At 38.5% G+C, this 25,221-nt stretch overlaps 1 protein-coding gene across 3 annotated transcripts in view; it reads left to right on the plus strand.

Moving 5' to 3' along the window:
• Window positions 1–25,221, plus strand: part of PHF8 (PHD finger protein 8) — a 55,896-nt gene that overhangs the window by 16,664 nt on the left and 14,011 nt on the right. For all 3 annotated transcript variants that reach the window (XM_040466926.1, XM_040466925.1, XM_040466927.1), the window contains 8 exons: window positions 5,464–5,549; window positions 5,925–6,033; window positions 11,455–11,615; window positions 12,454–12,595; window positions 14,009–14,195; window positions 16,705–16,867; window positions 24,404–24,491; window positions 24,859–24,965. In XM_040466926.1, coding sequence (XP_040322860.1) covers window positions 5,464–5,549; window positions 5,925–6,033; window positions 11,455–11,615; window positions 12,454–12,595; window positions 14,009–14,195; window positions 16,705–16,867; window positions 24,404–24,491; window positions 24,859–24,965 — 1,043 coding nt within the window. The remainder of the gene's footprint in view (window positions 1–5,463; window positions 5,550–5,924; window positions 6,034–11,454; window positions 11,616–12,453; window positions 12,596–14,008; window positions 14,196–16,704; window positions 16,868–24,403; window positions 24,492–24,858; window positions 24,966–25,221) is intronic.

The raw sequence follows: 25,221 nt of genomic DNA on the forward strand, positions 1-25,221 counted from the left end.
ACCTACACTGACACATGATTATCACCCAAAGTCCATAGTTTACAACAGTGTTTACTGTTGGTGTTGTACATTCTCTGGGTTTGGACAAATGTATAATGACATGCATTCACCATTATAGCATTTTAGTATCATGCAGAATAGTTTCACTGCCTTTAAAAATTCTCTGTGCTCTACCGATTCATCTCTCTCTCCCCGATAACCTCTGGCAATCAGTTTTTACTGTCCCCATGGTTTTGCCCTTCCCATAATGTCATATAGTTGGAATCTATAATGCATAGCCTTTTCAGATTGGCTTCTTTCACTTCATAATATGTGTTCAGGTTTCCTCCATGCCTTTTCCTGGCTTGATAGCTCCTTTCTTTTTAGTGCTGAATAAACATTTCATTGTTTGGATATACCACAGTTTATCCATTCACCTATTGAAGGACATCATAATTGCTTCCAAATTTTGGCATTTATGAAAAAAGATGCTATAAACATCCATGTGTAGGTTTTTGTTCAGTTCCTTTGAGTAAATGCCAAGGAGCATGATTGATGGATTGTATGTTAAGAGTATGTTCAGTTTTTTAAGAAATTGCCAAACTGTCTTCCAAAATGGCTGTACCATTTTGTATTCCCACCAGCAGTGAATGAGAGTTCCTTTTGCTCTACCTCCTCATTAGCATTTAGTGTTGTCAGTGTTCTGAATTTTGGCTATTCTGATAGATGATGTATAGTGGTATCTCATAGTTTTAATTTTCCTAACATATGATGTGGAGCACCTTTTTATATGCTTATTTTCCATCTACATATATTCTTCGGTGAGGTTCTGTAGAGATCTTTTGCCCATTTTTAAATCAGGTTTGTTTTATTGCTAATTTTTAAGAGTTCTTTGTATATTTTAGATAGCATCCTTTATCAAATATGTATTTATGCAGTTGTTTACTCCCAGTCTTTGGCTTGTCTTGTTTTTCTCTTGACAGTATCTTTCAAAGATCATATTTTTAATTTTAATGAAGTCTATTTTATCAATTCCTTTTTTCATGGATCATGCCTTTGGTATTACATCTAAAAATAATTATTGCTATGCCCAAGCTCATTTAGATTTTTATCCTGTGTTATATTCTAGGAGTGTTGTACTTTTGCATTTTACATTTAGGTCTGTGATCCATTTTGAGTTCCATTTTTGTAAAGTGTACAAGTTCTGTGTCAAGATTCATTCACTTGCATGTGGATGTCCAGTTTCAGTACCATTTGTTGAAAAGACTATCTTTTTGCCCCATTGTACTACCTTTGCTCTTTGTCAAAGATTAGTTGACCATACTTATGTAGGTCTACTTCTGGGCTCTCCATTCTGTTTTATTGATCTGTTTGTCTATCTTTCATCTATACCACACTGTCTTGATTACTGTAGCTTTATAATGAGTCCTGAAATCAGGTAGCATCAGTCTTCCAACTTTGTTCTTTTCATTCAATATTGTGTTGACTATGCTGTGACTCAGATATTTTGGACAGTGTGGATTTATTGTGGTGCTGATCCAGTGGGTGATTTTTCTCCAGCCATGTCCAATGGTCCAGTGTTAACATAGTTGGATTGAGCCAGGGTTGGAATGTGCACGTGGGAGTGATGGAAAGGCAGTGGGGCAAGGGAGTTGAGGATATCTGTTGGAGAATGGCTGAAGGGAGGAATGCTGGAATCTAAGCTAGATGGGGAAGAAGGGTGAAGTTAAGAATAGATGAAGAGGTGAAAAGTAGGCTCAAGGGATTTTGAGAGCAAAGAACAAGTGTAATGAATAAGAGCTGGATGATTATATTTGTGGTCACAAGTACGCTGTATGAATTTCATATTCTAGATGTGGAGCTATTGCAAGTATTGACAAGGGCTGGATGATGACCATGAAATTTGATAGCTGAAAGGGAAGTGGAGACACCAGCCTCTGAAGATAAGGAGGTCAAAGAGCTAAGAGGCCAGTGTGTTGGGCCTCTGCATCAGTACTAACATCATGTGGGATGTTGGCAGGACTTGGGATGGAGAAGAATCTGTGAACAGGTTCTTAAATGAGTGAAAGGGGTATGTTGGGGAGCTGAGGAGCTGACAGTGAAGGGGAGTGGAAAGAGGCATGTCTAGATGATATGAAGCTCAAAGGAGTAAGAGATCTGGGGCACCTGGGTGGCTCAGCTGGTTAAGCATCTGACTCTTGATTTCAGCTCAGGTCATGATCTCGTGGTTCATGGGTTTGAGCCCCTCATCAGGCTTTGTGCTGACAGTGCGGAGCCTGCTTGGGATCCTCTCTCTCCTTCTCTGCTCCTCCCCCACTCGCTCATGCTCTCTCTCTCAAACATTTTTTTTTAAAAAGGAGTAAGAGATCATACACAGGGGTAGAGGAGAGATGATCTCTCATTGGAGAGTGAGGGGAATGTCTGCTTCCAACACAGCCCTGAGTTACATAAGGGTCTGGTAGAATGCATAACTTCTGCCTGATTGGGGTTCTAGCACAGTGCTTCTTAGATGTTCTATGGTGAAGGACCGGGTTTGTCTGTTTTTTAAAATTTCCAAACAATAATGGACACAATTATTTGGTACAATAAAAAATGAATTACTAGAAAAATGGATGAACCAAAAAAGCTGTACAAAATATAAGCCCCAATTTCTTATTGTTAGATTCAACAGACATAAAATTACTCAGCCAAATTGTCATAAAAGTTTGTGGATGCTCATGCTGACTTTTTGTACGTATTACAGACCTGTGGTGAACAGTTCACATATGAGCATTAGTCTGTGGACCACACTGAGTGGCACTTGTATAGAGAAGATGGCTTCTCCTAGGAGAAGCTGTGGTCAGTAAGCCAGGAAGGTGAAGAAGGGGTTTGTTGAAGGGGTTATGAATTAGATGGGCTTGTTTACCAAGAAATGGGGTTGCTTGGGGATACAAGAGAAAAGTTAGGAATGTTGATGACCAGTGGATGTTTGGGGGTGGAGAAAGTACATAGCTATATGGGATGAAAGTTCAGGAGAGAGGGATGACTAGTGGTTCCTTCTTGAGCAGTGTCCAAGGCTAACGGGTGTGAGACAGAGAAAGCATGTGGTCTGACAAAGTGAGTTAATGCTACAAGGTCTGGGGAATATATTTAAAGAAAGTTTAGGCAGGTGAAGGGTGAGATGTGCTTCTCTGTGCTCACTGTGCTAAGCACTTTATTATTTTATTTATTTATTATTTTTTATTCTCAAGTTAGTTAAGATACAGCGTAGTCTTGGCTTCAGGAGTAAAACCCAGTGATTCATCACATATGTGTAATATGTGCTCATCCCAACAAGTGCCCTCCTTAATGCCCATTATCCATTTAACCCATACCCCCACCCCTCTACCCCCATCAACCCTCAGTTCTCTGTATTTAAGAATCTCTTATGGTTTGCTTCCCTCATTATTTTTCCTTCCCTTCCCTTCCCCTATGTTCACCTGTTAAGCTTCTCAAATTCCACATATGAGTGAAATCATATATCTGTCTTTCTCTGGCTATTTCACTTAGTGGCAAGATTTTATTCTTTTTGATCATTGAGTAGTAGTTCATTGTATATATATACCACATCTTCTTAATCCATTCATCAGTTGATGGACATTTGGGCTCTTTCCATAGTTTGGGTGTTGTTGATAATGTGGCTATAGCCATTGGGGTGCATGCACCCTTTCTATCAGCATGTTTGTATCCTTTGGATAAATTCCTAGTAGTGCAATTACTGGGTCATAGGGTAGTTCTATTTTTAATAAAAAAATTTTTTTCAATGTGTATTCATTTTTGAGAGACAGAGACAGAACATGAGCGGGAGAAGGGCAGAGAGAGAAGGAGACACAGAATCCAAAGCAGGCTCCAGGCTCTGAGCTATTAGCACAGAGTCCGACGGGGGACCTGAACTCACGAGCCATGAGATCATGACCTGAGCTCAAGTCGGACACTTTACCAACTGAACCACCCAGCCGTCCCTCTGGTTTTAATTTTTTGAGGAACCTCCATACTGTTTTCCAGAGTGTGTGCCAAGTACTTTAAATACATTATCTGAGCCCTTAGAAAAACTCCACCAAGTTGATGGTGATATCCCCAATTTATTGACATGCAGCAGATTTACACACAGGATTAGCAGTTAGCAGTTGGGACAGGGGTGGGGTCCTGATCCCAAGAAGTCAGTTTGTGACCATGATCTTGGAGGAAAAAGTTGGAGTTCTGCCCTATTTTTATGCTCCCTGCTGTGTGTGGCTGACCAAGGATTTTAGGAGTTTAATCTTAGCCAGAAGTTATTAGGAGGGCTGCTAATGACTTTGGTGAGGAAGGATTTACTTTTGTGAGATGAACATCTCACATAAACTTAAACTCAAATTTTCAAAATTAAATGAACTTTTTTATACATTACATTATGAAATAAGTAACATATGTTCATTGTAGAGCATTAGAAAATACAAATAAGAGAAAAATGACCTGTAATCCTTCACTCAGAACCACTGTTGATTATAAAATACTCTTTTCAGTCCTTTTCATTTAATCAAGTAAAATAGTTCAGTAAAGTTTAAAGTTTTGATTATATGTTGAAGTCAGAATATTTTAGATATATTGGTTAAATTAAATTTTAAAATTAATTTCACCTGTTTCTTTTTATTTTTTTTTTTAATTTTAGAGAGAGTGAGTGTGCACAAGCAGGGGAGAAGGGCAGAAGGAGGGAGAGAGATAGAATCGTAAGCAGGCTCCATATTCAGTGTGGAGCCCGACATGGGGCTTCATCCCATGACTCTGGGATCATGACCTGAGCCAAAATTAAGAGTTGGGACACTCAACTGACTGAGCCACCCAGGCACCCCTCTTTTTACCTTTTTAATGTGATTATTAGAACATTTAAACTTATATATCTGGCTCACATTATATTTCTGTTGAACAGCACTGTTTTAGAATCTCTTCTGGCTTTTACCATTCTAAGTCTTTTTTAAAAATGTTTTAAATGTTTATTTATTTTTGAGAGAGAGACAGTGTGAGCTGAAGAGGGGCAGAGAGAGGAGATACAGAATCTGGAGCAGGCTCCAGTCTCTGAGCTGTCAGCACAGAACCCGATGTGGAGCTCAGACTCACGAACCGTCAGATCATGACCTGAGCTGATGTTGGATGCTTAACTGACTGAGCCACCCAGGCGTACCCCCATTCTGAGTCTTAATGAAGCTTTGCTGTCTGTACATTTTTAGCTCTGTCATAATTGTTGTAGACCAGTGTGGTCCAATATAACTTTTTGCATTGGTGAAAGTGTTTGATAATCTGCCAAGTATGGTAACCTCTAGCCACATTGGCTACTGAGAATTTGAAATGTAGCTAGATGATGCAGGGACAGCATTTAAAATTTTATTGAATTAATTTAAATGTAAATAGCTATGTATACTGGACAGCACAGTTCTAGACCTTACGAAAAATAAAATTCCCATAAACGTTGGCTGTTTTTCTCTTTTCTAGTTGTGTTGGCGTTGAAGAAGAGAAAGCTGCTGACATTGACCTCTACCACTGCCCCAACTGTGAAGTCTTACATGGGCCCTCCATTAGTAAGTACATCTTGGTGTTTTCAAGAGAAAGTGGTCCAGAGGTGAGACAAAACGAAGGAAGCTTAAAAGGAAGATTGCCTTTGTCTGAGCGCTTGGGAAATAGCAAAAGCCTGTGTAGGCCCAGCAGGTTAGCAGCTGCCCCAGTGAGAGGGCAGAATTGCAGAGCTTTACCTCCCTCTCTTCCTAGGGAATTCCCAGAGGAAGCACCAACCTCACCAGGAACTTTTCCTGAGTATGTGAGGGCCTCGTTGACTTCAGGTGCTCCAAGGGGTTGTTAGACTGGAAGAGAAGCAGGATCTGCTGAGGCCTTTGCTCTTGGAACCCTACATAGCTCATGGCCATTCTGACTCAGTCTTGTGTCTTTCTCTGGCTTAGTGAAAAAACGCCGTGTATCTTCGAAAGGGCATGATACACACAAGGGGAAGCCAGTGAAGACCGGAAGTCCTACATTCATCAGAGAGCTCCGGAGTAGGACCTTTGACAGGTGAGGGTTGGTGAATGCCAGGGCTCTGGGAGGCTAGGATTCATTTCTTCCCAACTTTGCCACTGGCTGTCTCATTAGATGCCTCCCCCATTTAGGAATGTTCACTCTGGGAGGAATCTTCTGTTTTAGTCATTTTTCTAAGAAACATTGTTAGAGTTTCATCCTACATGCGGAGTACATTAAGGTCCACTTGTAAAAACTTTTGTTAGATTGGGAGGCAGTTTTCACCTGTTAGAGGATATTTGCATGCACCCAAGGAATGCTTCAACTAGGAGTCTAAAGATCAAAAAGTTTAATTCTCTCATTGTAGACAAGAGGAAACTCTTTTTAAAAATAAAAAAAAATATGTTCGGTCATGTATTTCTTTTAAATAAAAAAAGTTTTCTCCCTTTTAATGTGTTTTTTAAAATTGTTTAATTTTTATTTTAAAATTAAACTCTGTGCCCAACTTGGGGCTTGAACGCACAACCCTGAGATTAAGAGTCACATGCTCTACTGACTGAGCCAGCCAGGTGGTTTATTTTTACCTTTTAAAAATATTAAAATGAGCTTATTAAAAAGAAGTTCCTTACACAAAAATAATGAATTAGAAAAAGTAATGAATAAAGCACTCACTTTTGCTTGGTTTTTAATTCATGCAACCATTTTCAGCTTTCTTGTAATTGAAATGTTACTTAGAATTATGTGTTTCTTCACCTTAATATCTTTTGATTTGTTTGTTCAGAGGCAGTGAGTCTCCTTTCTGTTCCAGACCCCTCAGATCCCTTCTTTAGTCAACAAGTTTCTTGTACATTCTTCCAGAAATAGGTTTTACTTATATAAATGTGTGTGTGTGTGTGTGTGTGTGTGTGTCCTACTTTTCTAAAAAAAGCATAAATACACTCAGTGTTCTTCATCTTGCTTTTTTTTTAAACCTAAATTATATATCTTGGAGCTCAGTCCATACCAGCACATATTGGTGGTTTTCATTCTTTTTCATGGATGTTTAGTATTCCATTGTATGGATATTTATTTATTTATTTAACCAATCCTCTATTGATGTACACTTAAATTGATTCTAGTATTTTGCTGTTAGAAAAAAATGATGCTGTGAATGTCTGTACTTTTTTGCATATGTGGATTAAGTATATGTGTAGATTTACTAACTAAAAGTGAAATTGTAAGACTATGATTATCTGCTTTAAAAATGTTTATAAATGTTGCCAACTTGTTTCCAAAGTGACTGTACCATTTCTTATTCCCACTAGATAGTGTGTGAGGATGGCTGTTTCCCTATATCCTGGCCAACACTGTTTATTATCAAACTCTTTGCCTTTCTGATAAGATAAAATATGAAATGTTTCCACTTGCATCTAGTTATGAAGAAGGCACATATTTTTGTGCCTTTGTAAGTCATCTTTATTTCTCTGTTTATTTCCTGCTTATTTGACAATTTTTCTATTGGGTTACTGCCCATTTTTTACTGATTTATAATAGATTTTCTCACAGAAAATTTTATTTAAGCATTTATTTGTTGAAGTATAATTAACATACAGTATTATATTAGTTTCAGCTATATAATATAATGATTTAGCAATTCTATCCATTACTTAGTTCTCATGATCCACATATGAGGAAAATCATATGATATTTGTCTTTTTATATCTGACTTATTTCACTTAGTTGCATGTTGTTGCAGATGGCAAGATCTGATTCTTTTTATGGCCAAGAAATATTCCATTGTGTATATATACCACATCTTCTGTATCCATTCAGTAATATTCCATCATATATATATATACCACATCTTTTGTATCCATTCATCTATGCAGGGACATTTGGGTTGCTTCTGTATATTAGATATTGTAAATAAGGCTACATTAAATAATGAGATTATCACCTTATAACTGTCAGAATGGTGAGAATAAGAAAGACAAGAAATGACAGGTGTTACAGAGGATGTAGAGAAAAAGGAACCCTTGTACACTGTTGGTGGGAATGCAAACTCGTGTAGCCATTGTGGAAAACAGTATGGAGGTTCCTCAAATAATTAAAGATGGAAATTTTTTATGATCCAGTAATTCTACTGGGTATTTACCCAAAGAACATGAAAACATGAATTCAAAAAGGTATATTCACCCCTATATTTCCTTGTAGGAAATTTTAATTTTTATGTAGTTAAATTTATTTATTGCTATTTTTAATGCCTAGTGGGCCTTGTCTCTCCCATATTTTTTCTCCTATATGGCTTCATTTTTTCAAGTTTTTATTTAAATTCTAGTTAGTTAACATATGGTAAAATTGGTTTAAGGTGTAAAATTTAGTGATTTATCACTTACATATAACACTCAGTGCTCATCACAAGTGCCCCTCCTTAATATCCATCACCCATTTACCCCACCCCCCCACCCACATCCCACATGCACCTCTCTCCTTCAACCTTCAGTTTTCTATAGTTAAGGGTCTCTTATGGATTGCTTCCCTCTCTTTTTTCCCCCTTCCTTTCCATATGTTCATCTGTTGAGTTTCTTAAATTCCACATATAAATGAAATCATATGTTATTTATCTTTCTCTGACTACTTTGCTTAGCATAATACACTCTAGCTTCATCTACATCATTGCAAATGACAAGATTTCATTCCTTTTTTTTTAATTTTTGTTTTTACATTTATTTATTTTTGAGAAACAGTGAGACAAAGCATGAGCGGGGGAGGGGCAGAGAGAGAAGGAGACACAGAATCCAAAGCAGGCTCCAGACTCTGAGTAAGTGGTCAGCACAGAGCCTGATGTGGGGCTGGAACCCACGAACTGTGAGATCATGACCTGAGCTGAAGTTTGGCCCTCAACCGACTGAGCCACCCAGGCACCCCTTCTTTTTTTTTTTAATTTTATATATTTTGAGAAAGAAAGAGATCACTCATGCGTGTGAGCAGGGGAGGAGGAAGAAGAGAAGGAGGGAAGAAGGGAGAGAGAGAGAGAGATTGAGAGAGAGAGAGAGAGAGAGAGAGAGAGAGAGAGAGAGAATCTCAAGCAGGCTCTGCACTGTCAACACAGAGTCCAATGTGGTGCTCAATCTTACGATCTGTGAGATCATGACCTGAGCCAAAATCAAGAGTAGGATGCTTAACTGACTGAGCCACCTAGGCACCCCAAGATTTCATTTTTTTTTGATGGCCGAGTAATATTTCATTGTATATATACACCATTGTATATATACACCACATCCTCTTTATTGATTCATCAGTCGATAGACTTTTGAGCTTTTTCCATAGTTTGGCTATTGGTGATAATGCTGCTATAAACATCGGGGTGCATATACCCCTTCGAATCAATATTTTTGTGTATTTTGGGTAAATAGCTAGTAGTGCAATTGCTGGGTCATAGGGTAGTTCTATTTTTTATTTTTTTAAGGAACCTCCATACTGTTTTCCAGAGTAGCTGCACCAGTTTTCATTCCCCCCCAACAGTGTAAGACGGTTCCCCTTTCTCTAAATCCTCACCAACATCTGTTGTTTCCTGTTTCTATTTAGCCATTCTGACAGGTGTGAGGTGGTATCTCATTTGGTTTTGATTTGTATCTCCCTGATGATGAGTTATATTGAGCATCTTTTCATGTGTCTGTTAGCCACCTATATGTCTTCTTTGGAAAAATGAACAAAACTAAAAGGCAGCCTGTGGAATGGGAGAAGATATTTGCAAATGATGTATCTGATAAAGGATTAGCATCCAAAATCTATAAAGAACTTATCAAACTCAACACCCCCAAAATAAATAATCCAGTTAAGAAATGGACAGAAGACATGAACATTTTTCCAAAGAAGACATACAGATGGCTTCATTTTTTTTTCAATTTAAATGTTGATCTATCTAGAATTATGTAAAGAGAAAGATAGACATTGAGCTTAATATTTTTCCAGTTGCTTGTTCCAACACAACTTGGTCAAATAGTCCATCTTCCTCCAACATGATTTAAAAAAATAAAAACTCCTGTTTCTAGTTAATTACATACATGTGTTGAGAAATTGGTTGTAAAAATTGTTGTTTTAATCAGTCTTTTATTTTTTATTTTTTATTTATGTTAATTCCAGTATAGTTAACATACAGTGTTCTGTTAGTTTCAGGTGTACAGTATAGTGATTCACCAATTGTATACATTACTCAGTGGTCTTCAAGATAAGTGTACTCTTAAACCCCCTTCACCTATTTCCCCCATTCCCCCCACTTACTTCCCCTCTGATAACCATGTTTATTCTCTGTAGTTAAGAATCTGTTTTTTGATTTGTCTCTTTATTTTTCCTTTGTTTGGTTTCTTAAATTCCACATATAAGTAAAATCATCTGGTATTTGTCTTTTTCTGACTAACTTACTTCACTTAGCATTATGCTGTGTAGCTCTGTCTATGTTGTTGCAAATGGTAAGATTTCATTCTTTTTTATGGCTGAATAATATTCCAATGTATATATATGCCATTATATGTATGTGTGTGTGTGTGTACACACACACACACACACACACACACATCTTCTTTATCCATTCATCAATTGATGGACATTTAGGTTGCTTCCATAATTTGACTATTGTAAATAATGCTGCAATAAAATTGGGGTACATATTATCCTTTCAAATTAGTGTTTTCATATTCTTTGGGTAAGTACCCAGTAGTGTGATTACTAGATCATATGGTAGTTCTGTTTTTATTTTTTTGAGGAACCTCCATACCGTTTTTCACAGTGGCTGTACCACTTTGCATTCCCGCCAACAGTACATGAGGGTTCCAGTTTGCCCACATCCTTGCCAACACTTGTTGTTTCTTGTGTTTTTGATTTCAGCCATTCTGATGGGTATGAGGTGATATCTCATTGTAGTTTGGATTTGCATTTCCCTGGTGATGAGTGACGTTGAACATCTTTTCATGTGTCTATTGGCCATGTGTATGCCCTCTTTGGAGAAGTGTCTGTTCATGTCTTCTGCCCATTTTTAAATTGGATTACTTGCATTTTTTGTGTGTGTGTTGAGTGTGTAAGTTCTTTATGTATTTTGGATACTAACCCTTTATTGGATATGTCATTTGCAAATCAGTCTTTTTTTATTTGCCAGTGTTTTAAATGGGTGACCCTGCTCTGGGTTAGAGTAAATTAACTAAAATTGCAGATACATCTTTTCTTTCTGGGCAGGTTATTGACTGATTTCTTCTTTTGCCATTCAGAGAAGAGTATGCTATTAAGATATCCTTGGGTTAGCTCCCCACCTCTGCCAGTGACCTGGTTTCTTACCTTGGATAAGTCATTTCTTCCCTGGCACATGAGGTATATGTCATTAGTTTACAGTCCACATTAAGGTCTGCTCAGGAAGGCCCCACCCCTTGGGTGAATGGCAGCATCAAGTGAAGCCTTTAGTGTCAGTGCCTCTGGGGCTCAGGCTTTCTCTCATGTGGTCCACAGCTCAGATGAAGTGATTCTGAAGCCCACTGGAAGTCAGCTGACTGTGGAATTCTTGGAGGAGAATAGCTTCAGTGTGCCCATCCTAGTCTTGAAGAAGGATGGATTGGGGATGACACTGCCTTCACCATCATTCACTGTGAGGGACGTGGAACACTATGTTGGTAAGAAAGATGAACTATCCTAACTGTGACATCATTCACTCCCATCAAGACCAGTGACCCTTTGCTTCCAGTCTACCTTTGTATTTCTTTTCTAGCCATCTTGGGAATATGAGGTAAAGTGCTTTGCCCGGAGTCAGTCTTTGGCAAAACTAGAACCAAAATCCTGGTTTTCTTTTCCTCCTTAATAGGCCCCGAGCCCCCAGGCTGAGCCCCACTTTTTTTTTTTACCAGGGAAATTCCAGGGATCATGGGAGTCTCCCTTCTTTTTTTTTTTAAATTTTTTTTAACCTTTTTATTTATTTTTGAGACAGAGAGAGAGCATGAATGGGGAGGGGCAGAGAGAGAGGGAGACACAGAATCGGAAGCAGGCTCCAGGCTCCGAGCCATCAGCCCAGAGCCCGACACGGGGCTTGAACTCACTGACTGCGAGATCGTGACCTGAGCTGAAGTCGGACGCTTAACCGACTGAGCCACCCAGGCGCCCCAGGAGTCTCCCTTCTTTTGAGATAAGAAAACCTCTGATTTTTGCCCTCATGTGCCATTTGTCTTCTGGGCATTAAATTTCGGGGATAGGAAGAGAAGTGAGGGAATAGGCCCAGGCATGTGGATTGTATCATGAGTGAGACTGTATGTCAGGCAGTTGTGTTACTCTAATAGGCCTGGACCCAGCACATTGGTGTAAGGAGAGCGTGAGGGATTCCTACATACATACATACAAATACAGTGTGTGCGGTGAGAAGTTTTGAGTGTCAGTCCATTCTAGGTACAGGTGAAGGGGGGAGGGAGACTTCCCCAGTCCCTGAGACCACTTGGTGCAGAATCTATCTTTTTATTCTAGGTTCTGACAAAGAGATTGATGTGATTGATGTGACCCGCCAGGCTGACTGCAAGATGAAGCTTGGTGATTTTGTGAAATACTATTATAGTGGGAAGAGGGAGAAAGTCCTCAATGTCATTAGTTTGGAATTCTCTGATACCAGGTAGGAGGAGCAGGGGTAAGTAAAAAACCTAACAAAGTCCCTGGAACTTGTGATATACTGAGTATAAGTGTTCCTTTTTCCCTTCCTCTTGGTAGTTTCTTCCTTTGGGATGATGAGCTGGTTTATACTTTCTAGGGTAGCTGTTCCCATTATAACAACCAAATTGTATTTCTCTTCTACAGTTTCTAACATTGGATAGGTTATACAGTAGCTATTTTAATTAATTTTTGTCTCCAAGACCCAGGACAGCTTTCTTAGACTTTTTTTTTTGGTATTTAGATTGTGGTGCGGTCACTATTTAATTCCCAGTATAGGTCCTCTGTCCCTGGAAATAGATTTACTGAATTACCCCCAAGTAGTTTCTCTAAGGGTAAGGTTACTTAGATATAAAAGAAAAAAGAGCTTTTTATAACCTTTAAATGATTCTATCTGGACTCATGCACTCAGTAGATACATGTAGTCTTCTCTGTGCTCAGAAATGCGGGAAATTTCCCAAATTGTAACATATCTTTTTGCACTTAGAAAACTTATTGTCTGATTATGTACTTTTTTAACTTTTAATTTTGACATAATTATAGATTTACAGGAAGTTGCAAAAATCTGTACAGAGTGTCCTGTGTATTCTTCAACCAGTTTCCATCAATGGCAACATTTTAAATAACTATACAATATTAAAATCCTTGCTGTTGGTATTAACATCAGAGTTAACAACCTGAGGGTTTTTTTTTTTAAAGCTGTGTTTGTTTGTATCTCACTTCATCTTGAAAGGCTATTTGAGGTAGCTTACAGAGATACAGAGAGGAAAGAATAGACAAAACTGGCACAAAAGGAAAGTAAAAGTGGAGAAATAGGATGCATCTGGTGGGTAATCTGCACACAAAATGCGTGTATGAGTGTCTGGATAGTTGTTAGAGAAGGACTGTAGCGTTTTCAGTCAATTTCCTGAAAGTAAGGACAAGGAAGGAGTGCAATATCATAAGGTTTGTGGTTTTAGGTAAGATAAAAACAACCAGATGTTGGGGAGAAACACTACCTGAAACTGAGCCCTTGAAAGGTTTCTCTAATGGTTCCTCATAAAGAAGACATTAAGACATGGGGACAGTATAATAACTGTTATTGACTCCGTGCCAAGTGAGTGGACCTGGGTGAAGGGAGTTATGAGCATTTTGTGGAGGAAATGACCTCCTTTGACTGGGGAATGCTGTGGAGCTGGGACTTGGGACTTCTAGAGCTGAGTGGAATGAGGATGCTGACCAGACTTATAGAAATAAGTATCCTATGTGCCCTTGGGGATCCTGTGGAAAGGACTTCTTTGCCTTATTTGACTCTCACTGGGATGGGGAGCATTTTATTCAGGCTTTAATCTTTAATTCCCAATCAGCTGACGTCTGTTCTCCACCCCTTCCTTGCTAGGCTTTCTAACCTTGTGGAGACTCCCAAGATTGTTCGGAAGCTCTCGTGGGTGGAGAACTTGTGGCCAGAGGAGTGTATATTTGAGAGGCCCAATGTGCAAAAGTACTGCCTCATGAGTGTGCGGGATAGCTATACAGACTTTCACATTGACTTTGGTGGCACCTCGGTCTGGTACCATGTGCTCAAGGTAGGAATGAATGTGGCTTCTAGAGGCAGCCTGGCCTTGGGCCACCCTCTTTGTTTCACGTGGCAGCACAGAAGAGGCTGCTGAGGTTTTACCTGCCTCCCAGATTCTTTTTGGGTGACATTTCCATATAACTACTCTATCAGGGTTGGGCACTAAGTGGATATGCCATATAAACTGTCTCTACAGTTTTGATGCTTAACATTTTTTTGAATAACAGCAGATGCCTAAGGTTTTCTGGCTGTTAATTGAACCAATCTATACTCCTATGACTATGTATGGAAATGTTCATATTTACTACAGATTCTTGGTAACATGAGAAACTTCCCATCCCCCGTCCTTATTGAGGTATAATTTATACACCATAAAATTAATCTTTTCTAAATGTATAGTTTGATGAGTTTTGACATTGTATGCAGTTGCATAACTGCCACTACCAAGATAGAGCATATATATAACAAGTTTTTTTTTAATGTGTATTTATTTATTTTGAGAGAGAGACCATGTGCAACAAGTAGGGGAGGGTCAGAGAGATAGAGAATCCCAAGCAGGCTTTGCACTGTCGGCACAGAGCCCGATGTGGGGCTTGATCTCACAAACCGTGAGATCATGACCTGAGCTGAAACTAAGAGTTGGACACTTAACCAATTGAGCCACCCAGGTGCCCATGACAGGTTTTTTTTTTTTTTTTTTAATGTTAGCCTTCCTATGGGTAGTTTCCCTTTTAGTGATTGTTTCAATTTTGTAATTAGCGTATTGATTATCAGTGACTATGAAGGATTTTTAAAGTCTGGAAAACAATTTTTTTTTAATCTTTATTTTTGGGAGAGAGAGAGACAGACAAGAGAGCAAGTGGGAGACGAACAGAGAGAGAGGGAGACACAGTATCCGAAGTAGGCTCCAGGCTGTCAGCACGGAGCCCAACCCAGGGCTTAAACTCATGAACCGTGAGTTCATGACCTGAGCTGAAGTCAGATGCTTAACTGACTGAGCCACCCAGGCGCCCCTGGAAAACAAATTTCTTAAGTAATTTTGATTCTTTTCCACCATCATACTATTTATTTTTCTTATCAGAAATGCCAAGGAAAGAGCAGAAGACTTGGATACGGCTCTTGTCCAAATGATCACAAATCCTAAACTAGTTGTTTCCACTGGTTTATCATGAAATTGGAGCATGTAAATCACTGCTATGCAAATGTTAGATTTAACTTTTTCATTTTAAAATAATTCCTTTTTTATTTTTTTTTAATTTTTTTTAACGTTTATTTATTTTTGAGACAGAGAGAGACAGAGCATGAACGGGGGAGGGTCAGAGAGAGAGGGAGACACAGAATCTGAAACAGGCTCCAGGCTCTGAGCGGTCAGCACAGAGCCTGACGCGGGGCTCGAACTCACAGACCGCAAGATCATGACCTGAGCCGAAGTCGTCGGATGCTTAACCGACTGAGCCACCCAGGTGCCCCAATAATTCCTTTTTTATAGAAAAATTGCAAAAATGGTAGGAAGAATGCCTGTGTGCCCTTCACTTAGATTCCCCAAATGTTACATTTTATTATATTCATTCTATAAAGCAAACATGATAAAATAGTTCTATATATATATATATATATATGTGTATATATATATTTTTTTTTCTGAAACATTTGAGAGTAGTTGCAGACATGTGTCCCTTTATCTTATAATTCAGTGCATATTTCTTGAAAATAAGGGCATTCTCGTATATAACTGCAGTATAGTTATCAAAATCAGAAAATCAATATTGATAGGATACTGTTATCTAATCTACAGATCTGAATGAAATTTCTCCAATTGTGCAATAGATAATTTCTAGTGTTATTGCTCTTCTACATTGAAATTTATTATCAGGAAATATTGGTTAAACTAATCAGCTGTATGTTGAGGATATTTTTGTGCTGGTGGGCTTTTATTTCTTTTCAACCAAATAATCTGGTGATTGTCTAGGCAAAACATAATTAGGAAATAAAATGTTTTTCCAACAGATAATCGCCTAACATATAATCTTTTAGAAGTCCTTGGGCAATTACTGAACTTTTAAACTTTTATTAGCTTTGGTTGCAGGTGTAAGAAGGAACACTCTCTGTAAATGGCATTTAAAGGCAAATTCAATTTTCTCATCAGTAATGTGGCCTTAAATTCTCCTACGGCTAGTAGTATTGATCTACTCATCTATAGAGGCCATTTTTCATTTGACTTTGTATCTAAAGTAGAAGCTTTTGGTGTATATTTGTCCTAAGTTGAACAATTTTGTTTGGAATGCCCTTTCCAAATCATTTTTTGTCAATCTTACAGAGGCTCAAAAGCACAAAGTACAAAAGGAGCTTTTGAAGTTTTCCAAATCCACATAAAAATGATTACTGGATGGGTTTGGGGGAGAATCTGTCATATTATGTGGTCTTGGAGCATGGGAGAGAAAATATCCTTTTGGAGACCCTCTGGAGGATTTTTATGGAAATTGTTGATATTTTTGGCACCTAAACCTGTTTTGTTTCAGGGTGAGAAGATCTTCTACCTGATCCGCCCAACAGATGCCAATCTGACTCTCTTTGAGTGCTGGAGCAGCTCCTCTAACCAGAATGAGATGTTTTTTGGGGACCAGGTGGACAAGTGCTATAAATGTTCCGTGAAGCAAGGACAGACACTTTTCATTCCTACAGGTCTTCCCTGGGCCCCCTCTGGGAGGGTTTCAGGAGGGCTGGAAGAGAAAGGGAGGTTGTGGTACCAGAGGTAGATCCTTCCTATAATATATTGATCCGATTATGTGGGAAAACCCTCTCATATCAGCTGATGACTCAGAATTGGACCTTAAGAAAATGCATGTGATGGCTAGTAGGCAGCATAGTTCCTTGGGGAGATTGCAGGTGGGAAGGTACAGGAAGAGGTTGATGGACCTCTTGCACTGGGCTATGCCAACTTGGTGGACAGGTAGAGAATAGGTCTCTCAGCCCCATGGCTCTAGGAATAGTGACTGGGAGGCTGGCATTGCAGTCTATAAATCAGAATTACCTGGGGTGGGGGTGGGGCTTTCCCCACCCCCCAAACAATACATGCCTAGGCTTTACCCCTAGCATTATGGATTTTTAGGTCTGGGGTGGGATCTGAGTGTATGTTTTGAAAAAGTGCCCCCAGTTGTCTCAATTTGGGGAAGTTGACATCTTTACCATGTTGAGTCTTTGATGAACCCAGTATGTCTTTCCATTTATTTAGATCCTCCTTGATTTCTTTTCTTTTAGTTTTTTAATGTTTATTTCTTTTTGAGAGAGAATGCAAGCAGGGGAGGGGCAGAAAGAGAGGGAGACACAGAAACCAAAGCAGGCTCTGGGCTCTGAGCTGTCAGCACAGAGCCTGACACAGGGCTCAAACTCACGAACTGTGAGATTAAGACCTGAGCCAAAGTCAGACGCATAACCGACTGAGCCACTTCAGGTGCTCCTTCCTTGATTTCTTAAACTTCATTCTTTGATTTCAGAATTAATGTTAAGTTTTCTCAAACCTTTGGTAGAATTCTCTAGTGCAGTCACATGGACCTGGAGATTTCTTTTGTGGGGAAGTTTTTAATTAACATTCAATTTCCTTAAACTTTAGTAGATTATTCAAATTATCTGTTTCATATTGGGTGAGCTATGGTAGTTTGTGCTTTTCAAGGAATTGGTCCATTTTATCTAAGTTGTCAAATTTATGTATGCAGAGTTGTTGATTGTATTTTCTTATTATCCTTTTGATGTCTTCCAAGTCTCTAGTGATATCCTCTGTTTCTTTTTTTTAAATTTTTTATGTTTATTTATTCATTTTGAGAGGGAGAGCAGGGAGAGGGAAGAGAGAGAGAGAGAGAGAGAGAGAGAGAGAAAATATCCCAAGCAGGCTCTGAGCTGCCAGCACAGAGTCCTCCTTGGGGTTTGATCCCACTACTGTGAAATCATGACCTGAGCTGAAACCAAGAGTAAGATGCTCAACTGACTGAGCCACCCAGGCACCCTGATATCCTTGGTTTCATTCCTGGTATTAGTTTTTTGGGCCTTTTCTTATTCTGTGTCAATCTGATGGAGGTTTGTCAATTTTTCAAACTTTTTAAAGAAACACTTTCTGTCTCAATTGATTTTTTTCTGTTTATGTTTTCAGCTTCATTGATTTCTGCTTTTATCTTTGTTTTTCCTTCCTTCTGCTTGCTGTGGGTTTATTTTGCTCCTTCCAGTCTTGAGACAAGAGCTTAGATTATTGATTTCAGACTTTACCTCTTTTGTAATGTAAGCATTTGGTGCTGTAAGTTTCCCCTTCAGCACTGATTTAGCTGTGTCATATATTTTGATATGTTCAGTGTTCATTTTCATTTAGTTAAGTGTACTTTTCAAAAAAATTGGTATATAACACACACCATAAAACTTACCATGTTAAAGAGTGCAGTTAAGTTTAAAAAATATATCCACAATGTCGTGCAGCCATCACCACTATGTAATACCAGAAAATTTTCATCACTTCAAAAAGAAATCCTGTACTCATTAACAGTTACTCCCCATTCCTTCCACTCCTCCTCTCACCCCTGTCAACCCACTTTTGTCCGTTCTTTGTATATGGATTTGCCTCTTCTATTTCATACAAATGGAACTGTTCAATATGTGGTCCTTTGTGTCTGGCTTTTTCACTCTGCAAAATATTTTCAGGGTTCATCCAAGTTATAGCATTTGTCAGTACTTAGTCTTTAAATGGCTGAACAATATTCTACTGCATGGATATACCACATATTGTTTATCCTTTCATCATCTTATAGGCGTTTGTGTTGTTTTAAGTGTTTTTTTTTTTAATTTATGTTTATTTTTTGAGAGAGAGCAAGAGAGAGTGCAAGATAAATCCCAAGCACGCTCCATGCTTTCAGCACAAGACCCGATGTGGGGCTCACTCCCACAAACTATAAGATAATGACCTGAGCCGAAACCAAGAGTTGGACGCTTAACTGACTGAGCTACCCAGGCGTCTCCACTTTTTGACTATAATGAATAATGCTGCTATGAATGATCATGTGCAAAGTTTTGTGTTAATGTATATTTTCAGTTCTCTTGGGTGCATACCTAAGAAAGGAATTGCTGAGTCATATGTTAGCTCTGTTTTAACTTCTTGAGGAATTACCAAACTGTTCTCTAAAGTACCTAACACCATTTTACATTCCCACTAGCAATTTATAAGGGTCTCAATTTTTCCACATCCTCCTCAACACTTGTTCTTGTCTGTCTTTGCGATTATAGCCATCCTAGTGCATGTGAAGTGGTATCTCATTGAGATTTTATTTTATTTTTTATTTTTTTAATGTTTATTTTTGAGAAAGTGAGACAGAGCGTGAGCAGGGGAGGGGCAGAGAAACAGGGAGACACAGAATCTGAAGCAGGCTCCAGACTCAGCTGTCAGCACAGACCCCGATGCAGGGCTTGAACCCACAAACTGTAAGATCATGACCTGAGCCAAAGTCGGATGCTTAACCGACAGAGCCACCCAGGCACCCCTCACTGAGATTTTAATTTGTATTTCCCTAATGATTGTTGATGTCAAACATTTTTTCATGTGCTTATTAGACATTTGTGTATCTTTTTATGGAGTAGAATCTATTCAGAACTTTTGCCCAATTTTCGATTAGGTGATTTGTCTTTTTATTGTTGTGTTGTAAGAGTTTTTTTTAATATATATTTTGGATATTGTACCTTATCTGATATGTAATTTAAAAATATTTTCTCTCTGGGGGTTGTCTTTTCAGTTTCATTATAGTGTCCTAGAAAGAACAAAAGTCCAGTTTATCTACTTTTTTCTTTATTTGCTTGTGTTTTCGGTGTCGTATCTAAGAGACCATTGCCTAATTCATAGTTTAAGGTCATGAAGATTTACATCTGTGTTCTAAGAGCTTTATAGTTTTAGTTATTACATTTAGGTCTTTTATCCATTTCAAGTCAACTTCTGTATATGATGTGAGGTAAGGGTCCAATATCATTCTTTTTCATGTGGCTGTTCAGTTGTCTCAGAACCATTTGAAAAGACCATTCTTTCCCTAATGAATTGTCTTGACACCTTTGTCGAAAATCAGTTAACCACAGATGTATTTGTTTATTGTTGCACTTTGAATTCTATTCCATTGGTCTATAGGTCTGTCCTTATAACAGTATCACACTATTTCAATTACCATATATTTCTAGTAAGTTTTAAAATCAGAAAGTGTCAGTCTTCCAACTTTGTTTTTCTTTTTCAAGATTATTATGGCTATTCAGGGCCCTTGTATTTCCATATGAATTTTTAGCCTGTGGTTTGTATAGGTTTTTAGTAGTTGCTCTTGTTTAATTTATATGTATAATAGATATATACATCATATCACAGTCTGGTATTGACATTTTAATTAACATTTTACCAGTTTGAGGGGAAGGTTGAAACCTTACCTCTATTCACATCCCTTTACCCTTCCCATTTATAATGTATTTGTCTTAAATATTTCTTCATACATTGAGAACCATATCATACAGTGTTTCAATTTTTGTTTCACTGTCAAACATAACTTCTAACACCCAAGAGAAGGAAAGTCTATTGTATTTACCTGCATTTTTTTTAATGTTTATTTATTTTTGAGAGACAGAGAAAGAGCGAGCAAGCAGGGGAGGGGCAGAGAGAGAGGGAGACACAGAATTTGAAGCAGGCTCCAGGCTCTGAGCTGTCAGCACAAAGAACTCAATGCAGGGCTCAAACCCACGAACCATGAGATCATGACCTGAGCCGAAGTCGGACGCTTAACCGACTGAACCACCCAGGCGCACCTGTTTGCCTGTATTTTTACTCTTTGGTTGTTCTTTCTTCCTTCCTGGTGTTTCAAGATTCTTCTTTTATCATTTCTTCTCTGTTTAGAGTTTTAGGGTAGGCCTGCTGTCAGTAGATTTTCTTAGTTCTCCTTCATCTGTAAATGTCTTGATTTCCCTTTTATTCCTAATGGATATTTTTGCTGGATTGATAGTTCTTTCAGCACTTGGAAGAATGTTGTGCTGCTTCCTTCTTGCCTCCATAGCTTCTGATGAAATTTTGGCTCTCATTCAAATTGTTTTTTCCCTTACATGTGTCATTTCTTGCTACTTGTAATTTCTTTTTTCTTTAGTTTTCAGCAGTTTGACTATAATGTGTCTTGGCATGTATTTCTTTGGGTTTATACTGTTTGTGTTGACTGAGCTTCCTGAATGTGTAGGTCTATGTTTCTGTCATATTAGTGAAGAAATTTTTAGTTGTTATTTCTTTGAATGATTTTTCATCCCCACACTCTCATTTCTTTTCTTTGGGTCTCTGATTATCTGAATGCTGTATATATTTTGCTGTAGTCCACAGATCCCTGAGTTTATTTTTTTCAGTCTATTTCCTCTTTTGTTAATATTGAGTACTTTCTATTTCTCCATTGTTTTTATTCTTCTGTTGAGTCCATCTGTTTTCATTATTTCAGATATAGTATTTTTCAGTTCTGAAATTTACATTTGTTTCTTATATTTTCTCTTTCTGTTTTTTTTTGTTTCAAGCATGTTTATAATTGTTCATTGAAACATTCTTATGATCACTGCTTTAAAATTGTCATACAGCTCTAATATCTTTGTCTAATGTTATGTATTGTATAATTCTGGATTTTTTGTTGCACAGATTGTCTATTCATATGTCAATATCATATTGATTTGATTACATTGGTTTTATAGAATGTTTCACAGATGGTGAGGCAAAATTACCTCCCCTCATACCCATCTGCTTTTCTCTTTTATAGGTTTCTGAGCCCAGGCACTTATTCATCCATTTATTCATCTTTGAATCCTTTGCCTAATAGGGTCTCACATAATACCTTTTCTATGCTGGGCACTTAATAACTATTTGATGAATTGAATTTGTCTACCAGAGATTTGAGTTGGATTAGTTGCTTATTGGTATAAAGTCACACAAACTGGGTGTTATCTACTTCGTTCCATAAGCATTGCAGGTCTACTGAATGCCCCTGCATTGGTCTAGGTGCTAGGGACAAAAGATTGATAGATCATTTCAGTATAATGTTCTAGATTTTTTTTTAAGTTTATTTATTTTGGGAGAGAGAGAAAGCATGAGCAGGGGAAGGGCAGAGAGAGGGAGAGAGAAAGGATCCCAAGCAGACTCTACTCTGACAGCATGGAGCCCAACACAGGGCTCAGTCTCATAAACCGTGAGATCATGACCTGAGCCAAAATCAAGAGTTGGATGCTTAACTGACTGAGCCACCCAGGCTCATTTCAGTATAATGTTCTAATAGCCACAATGGAGGCATTCACCAGAAGTTTTGGGAGCATGGAAAAGAACACTTAGTCTAGCTGGAGGTTTGTGAAAATATTCTCAGAAGAGTAACACCTGGCAGATAAATGTAGGAGTGACCAAGAGGAGAAAGGCAGAAAAGGCCTCTCAGACATAGGGAAAGGCATAAGCAAAGCAAGGCTATGTGAAGTAGTTTATGGATACTGGAGCCTAAAGATCAAAGGCTGGAAACAGGTGAAGCTGAGAAGGTAGGCGGGCTGAACTTACCCAAGAGGTGGCTGGGGGATCACAGTAAGTTTATTTGTTTATGTAGCAAAAGATATAAAGAATAATGAAATAAGCATTTATGTGTTTGTAACCCAACTAAAAACATAAAACGTTGCAATTATATTTGAAGCCCCCTGTATACCTCTCCTCACTTCATTCCCATTTTTCCCTCTCTGAGCTAGCCATTGTTCTGAAGTTGGTGATTATTTCTATTCCTTTATTGTATAGGTATAGCTCACCAAACCAGTATCTAGTATTGTTTTACATGTTTTTGGATGTTATGTAGATGGAATCATATTAGACAGTTCTTCCCAACTTTTTCCTGTGGACATTATGATTATGAGATTCATGCTGATACATGTAGTTGTTCACTCAACTTACTTTTCAATATTCTATTGTATTAGTATATGGCAATTTATCCATTCTCCTGTGGATGTACATTTTATTGAAGAGTTTTGAGTAGGGGATGACATGAGCAGATTTGTATTTTAGATATATCACTTAGGGTTGAGATGTGGAGGATAGACTTCAGAGATTGAGATTAGCACAGAGCAGTGGTTTACAAACACTTTGCACTTAGGACCCCTTTATACTCTTTAGTTTTACTGAGAACCCCAAAGGGCTTTTATTTATGTGGATTATAGTCATCAATATTTACCATATTATAAATTAAAACTGAGAAAATTTAAAAATATTTGTTTATTAATTCATTGAGAAATAAACTCATTACATGTTAGCATGATTAATAATTTTTATGAAAAATAGCTATTTTCAAACCAAAAATACAGTGAGAAGGGTGACATCTACCTTATTAAAAATCTTTTTGATGTTTAGATTAATAGAAAATGACTGATACTTAAATCTGCTTCTCGGTGTTGTGATGTCATGTCATTTACCCTCTGGAAAACTCCACTCTACACCTGTGAGGGAATGAGGGTGAAAAAGACAACATCTTAGTATTATGAGCATAGTTTTGACCTTGCATATGCTCTGAAGGAGTATCAGGGAGCTTCAGGATTCCCTGGACCATACCATGAGAACCGCTGGTGTAGAGGAGCCAGTTTAGAGGCTGTTGCAAATAGCCTAGGTGACAGGTAATAAGGGATCTGAACCAAGGCTTTGATAGGATGGATGAACCGGGAAAGGAAGATGAATATGAGAGATATTTAAGAGTAGAATTAGAACTTCCCAGAAGGCAGTGTAGGGTTAAGGGCAAGGAGAATAATTGAGTTCCATCTAGGTGCACACTGTACACAACCACCTTGTGAAATAGATATTTAGCTAGAAGATGGCAGACTTTGAACCCAGGTTTGTTCAACACAGAAGCTCTTTGTTTTACCTGGAGTAGAGTTAGAAGGGATAGACTTGGCAAGGAGGTAATGCCCTTCTAAGATATGGGAGAGAAGATGGGTGAGGCATCAAAGAGACTTGAGGTTGAGAGGAGGAAAGTCGAAAGAGTTTATTAACCCCAAAAGGTGGTCCAGTTTAGGGTTATAATGGTGGCAGAATGGGTGTTGGAAGAGTGGAGGAACTAGAACTTTCTGAGTCACTGCTGGCTGACTGCTCTAAGGAGTTATGTTTGAGCTGAGTGGGCAGTGATGTCCAGAGGAAGTAAGGTCCTCTGCCAGCTATGATTTTGCCATGTTACACTGCAGGATGGATCCATGCTGTGCTAACTCCCGTGGACTGCCTTGCCTTTGGAGGGAACTTCTTACACAGCCTTAACATCGAAATGCAGCTCAAGTGAGTACTCAAGCTATTGTGATCCTGAGTTGGCCATTCCCACCTGCCAGAGTCCTTGAGTTCTCCCCTATAGTGAGAAGTGCAGCATAGAAGGAGGCGAGATGATGAGAAGGGAATAGATACTGGTTCCTGATAATGATCAGTGTGAGAATGAATACCCCTTCCTTACTTAGTAGTTTTGTGACTTTGGGTAAGTCACATAACATTTGAGCTCAAGTTTCCTAACCCACAAAGTTGGATCTTACAGGGTAGTTGTGAGGATTAGAGATAATGGATACAAAACATTCAGAACAATACCTGATACACAGTAGGTAGTCAGTAACAGGATCCTTATTATCATTGCTATTATTGTGCCTCCTTCCTCTAGAGCCTATGAGATTGAGAAGCGGCTGAGCACAGCAGACCTCTTCAAGTTTCCTAACTTTGAGACCATCTGTTGGTACGTGGGAAAGCACATCCTGGACATCTTTCGAGGTATGGATCCCTTTCCCAGCTGTCCCTTTTGCCCTGCTTCCCCAAGTGTAAGTGTGTGTGTGTGTGTGTGTGTGTGTGTGTGTGTGTGTGTGTGTTCGTTCCATCACCACAGAGAACTCCCTAGTGTTACTTCTTTATAGTCTCACCCATTCTTTCCCCTTGCACTATCCATACTTTCTGGAAACCGCTGATATGTTTCCCATCTCTATAATTTTGTCAAGAATGCTGTAAACATGGAATCATATAGTGTGTGATC

The sequence above is a fragment of the Herpailurus yagouaroundi genome, unplaced genomic scaffold, assembly GCF_014898765.1.
Source record: "Herpailurus yagouaroundi ecotype Mexico unplaced genomic scaffold, PumYag 67005, whole genome shotgun sequence".
Lineage (NCBI taxonomy): Eukaryota > Metazoa > Chordata > Mammalia > Carnivora > Felidae > Herpailurus > Herpailurus yagouaroundi.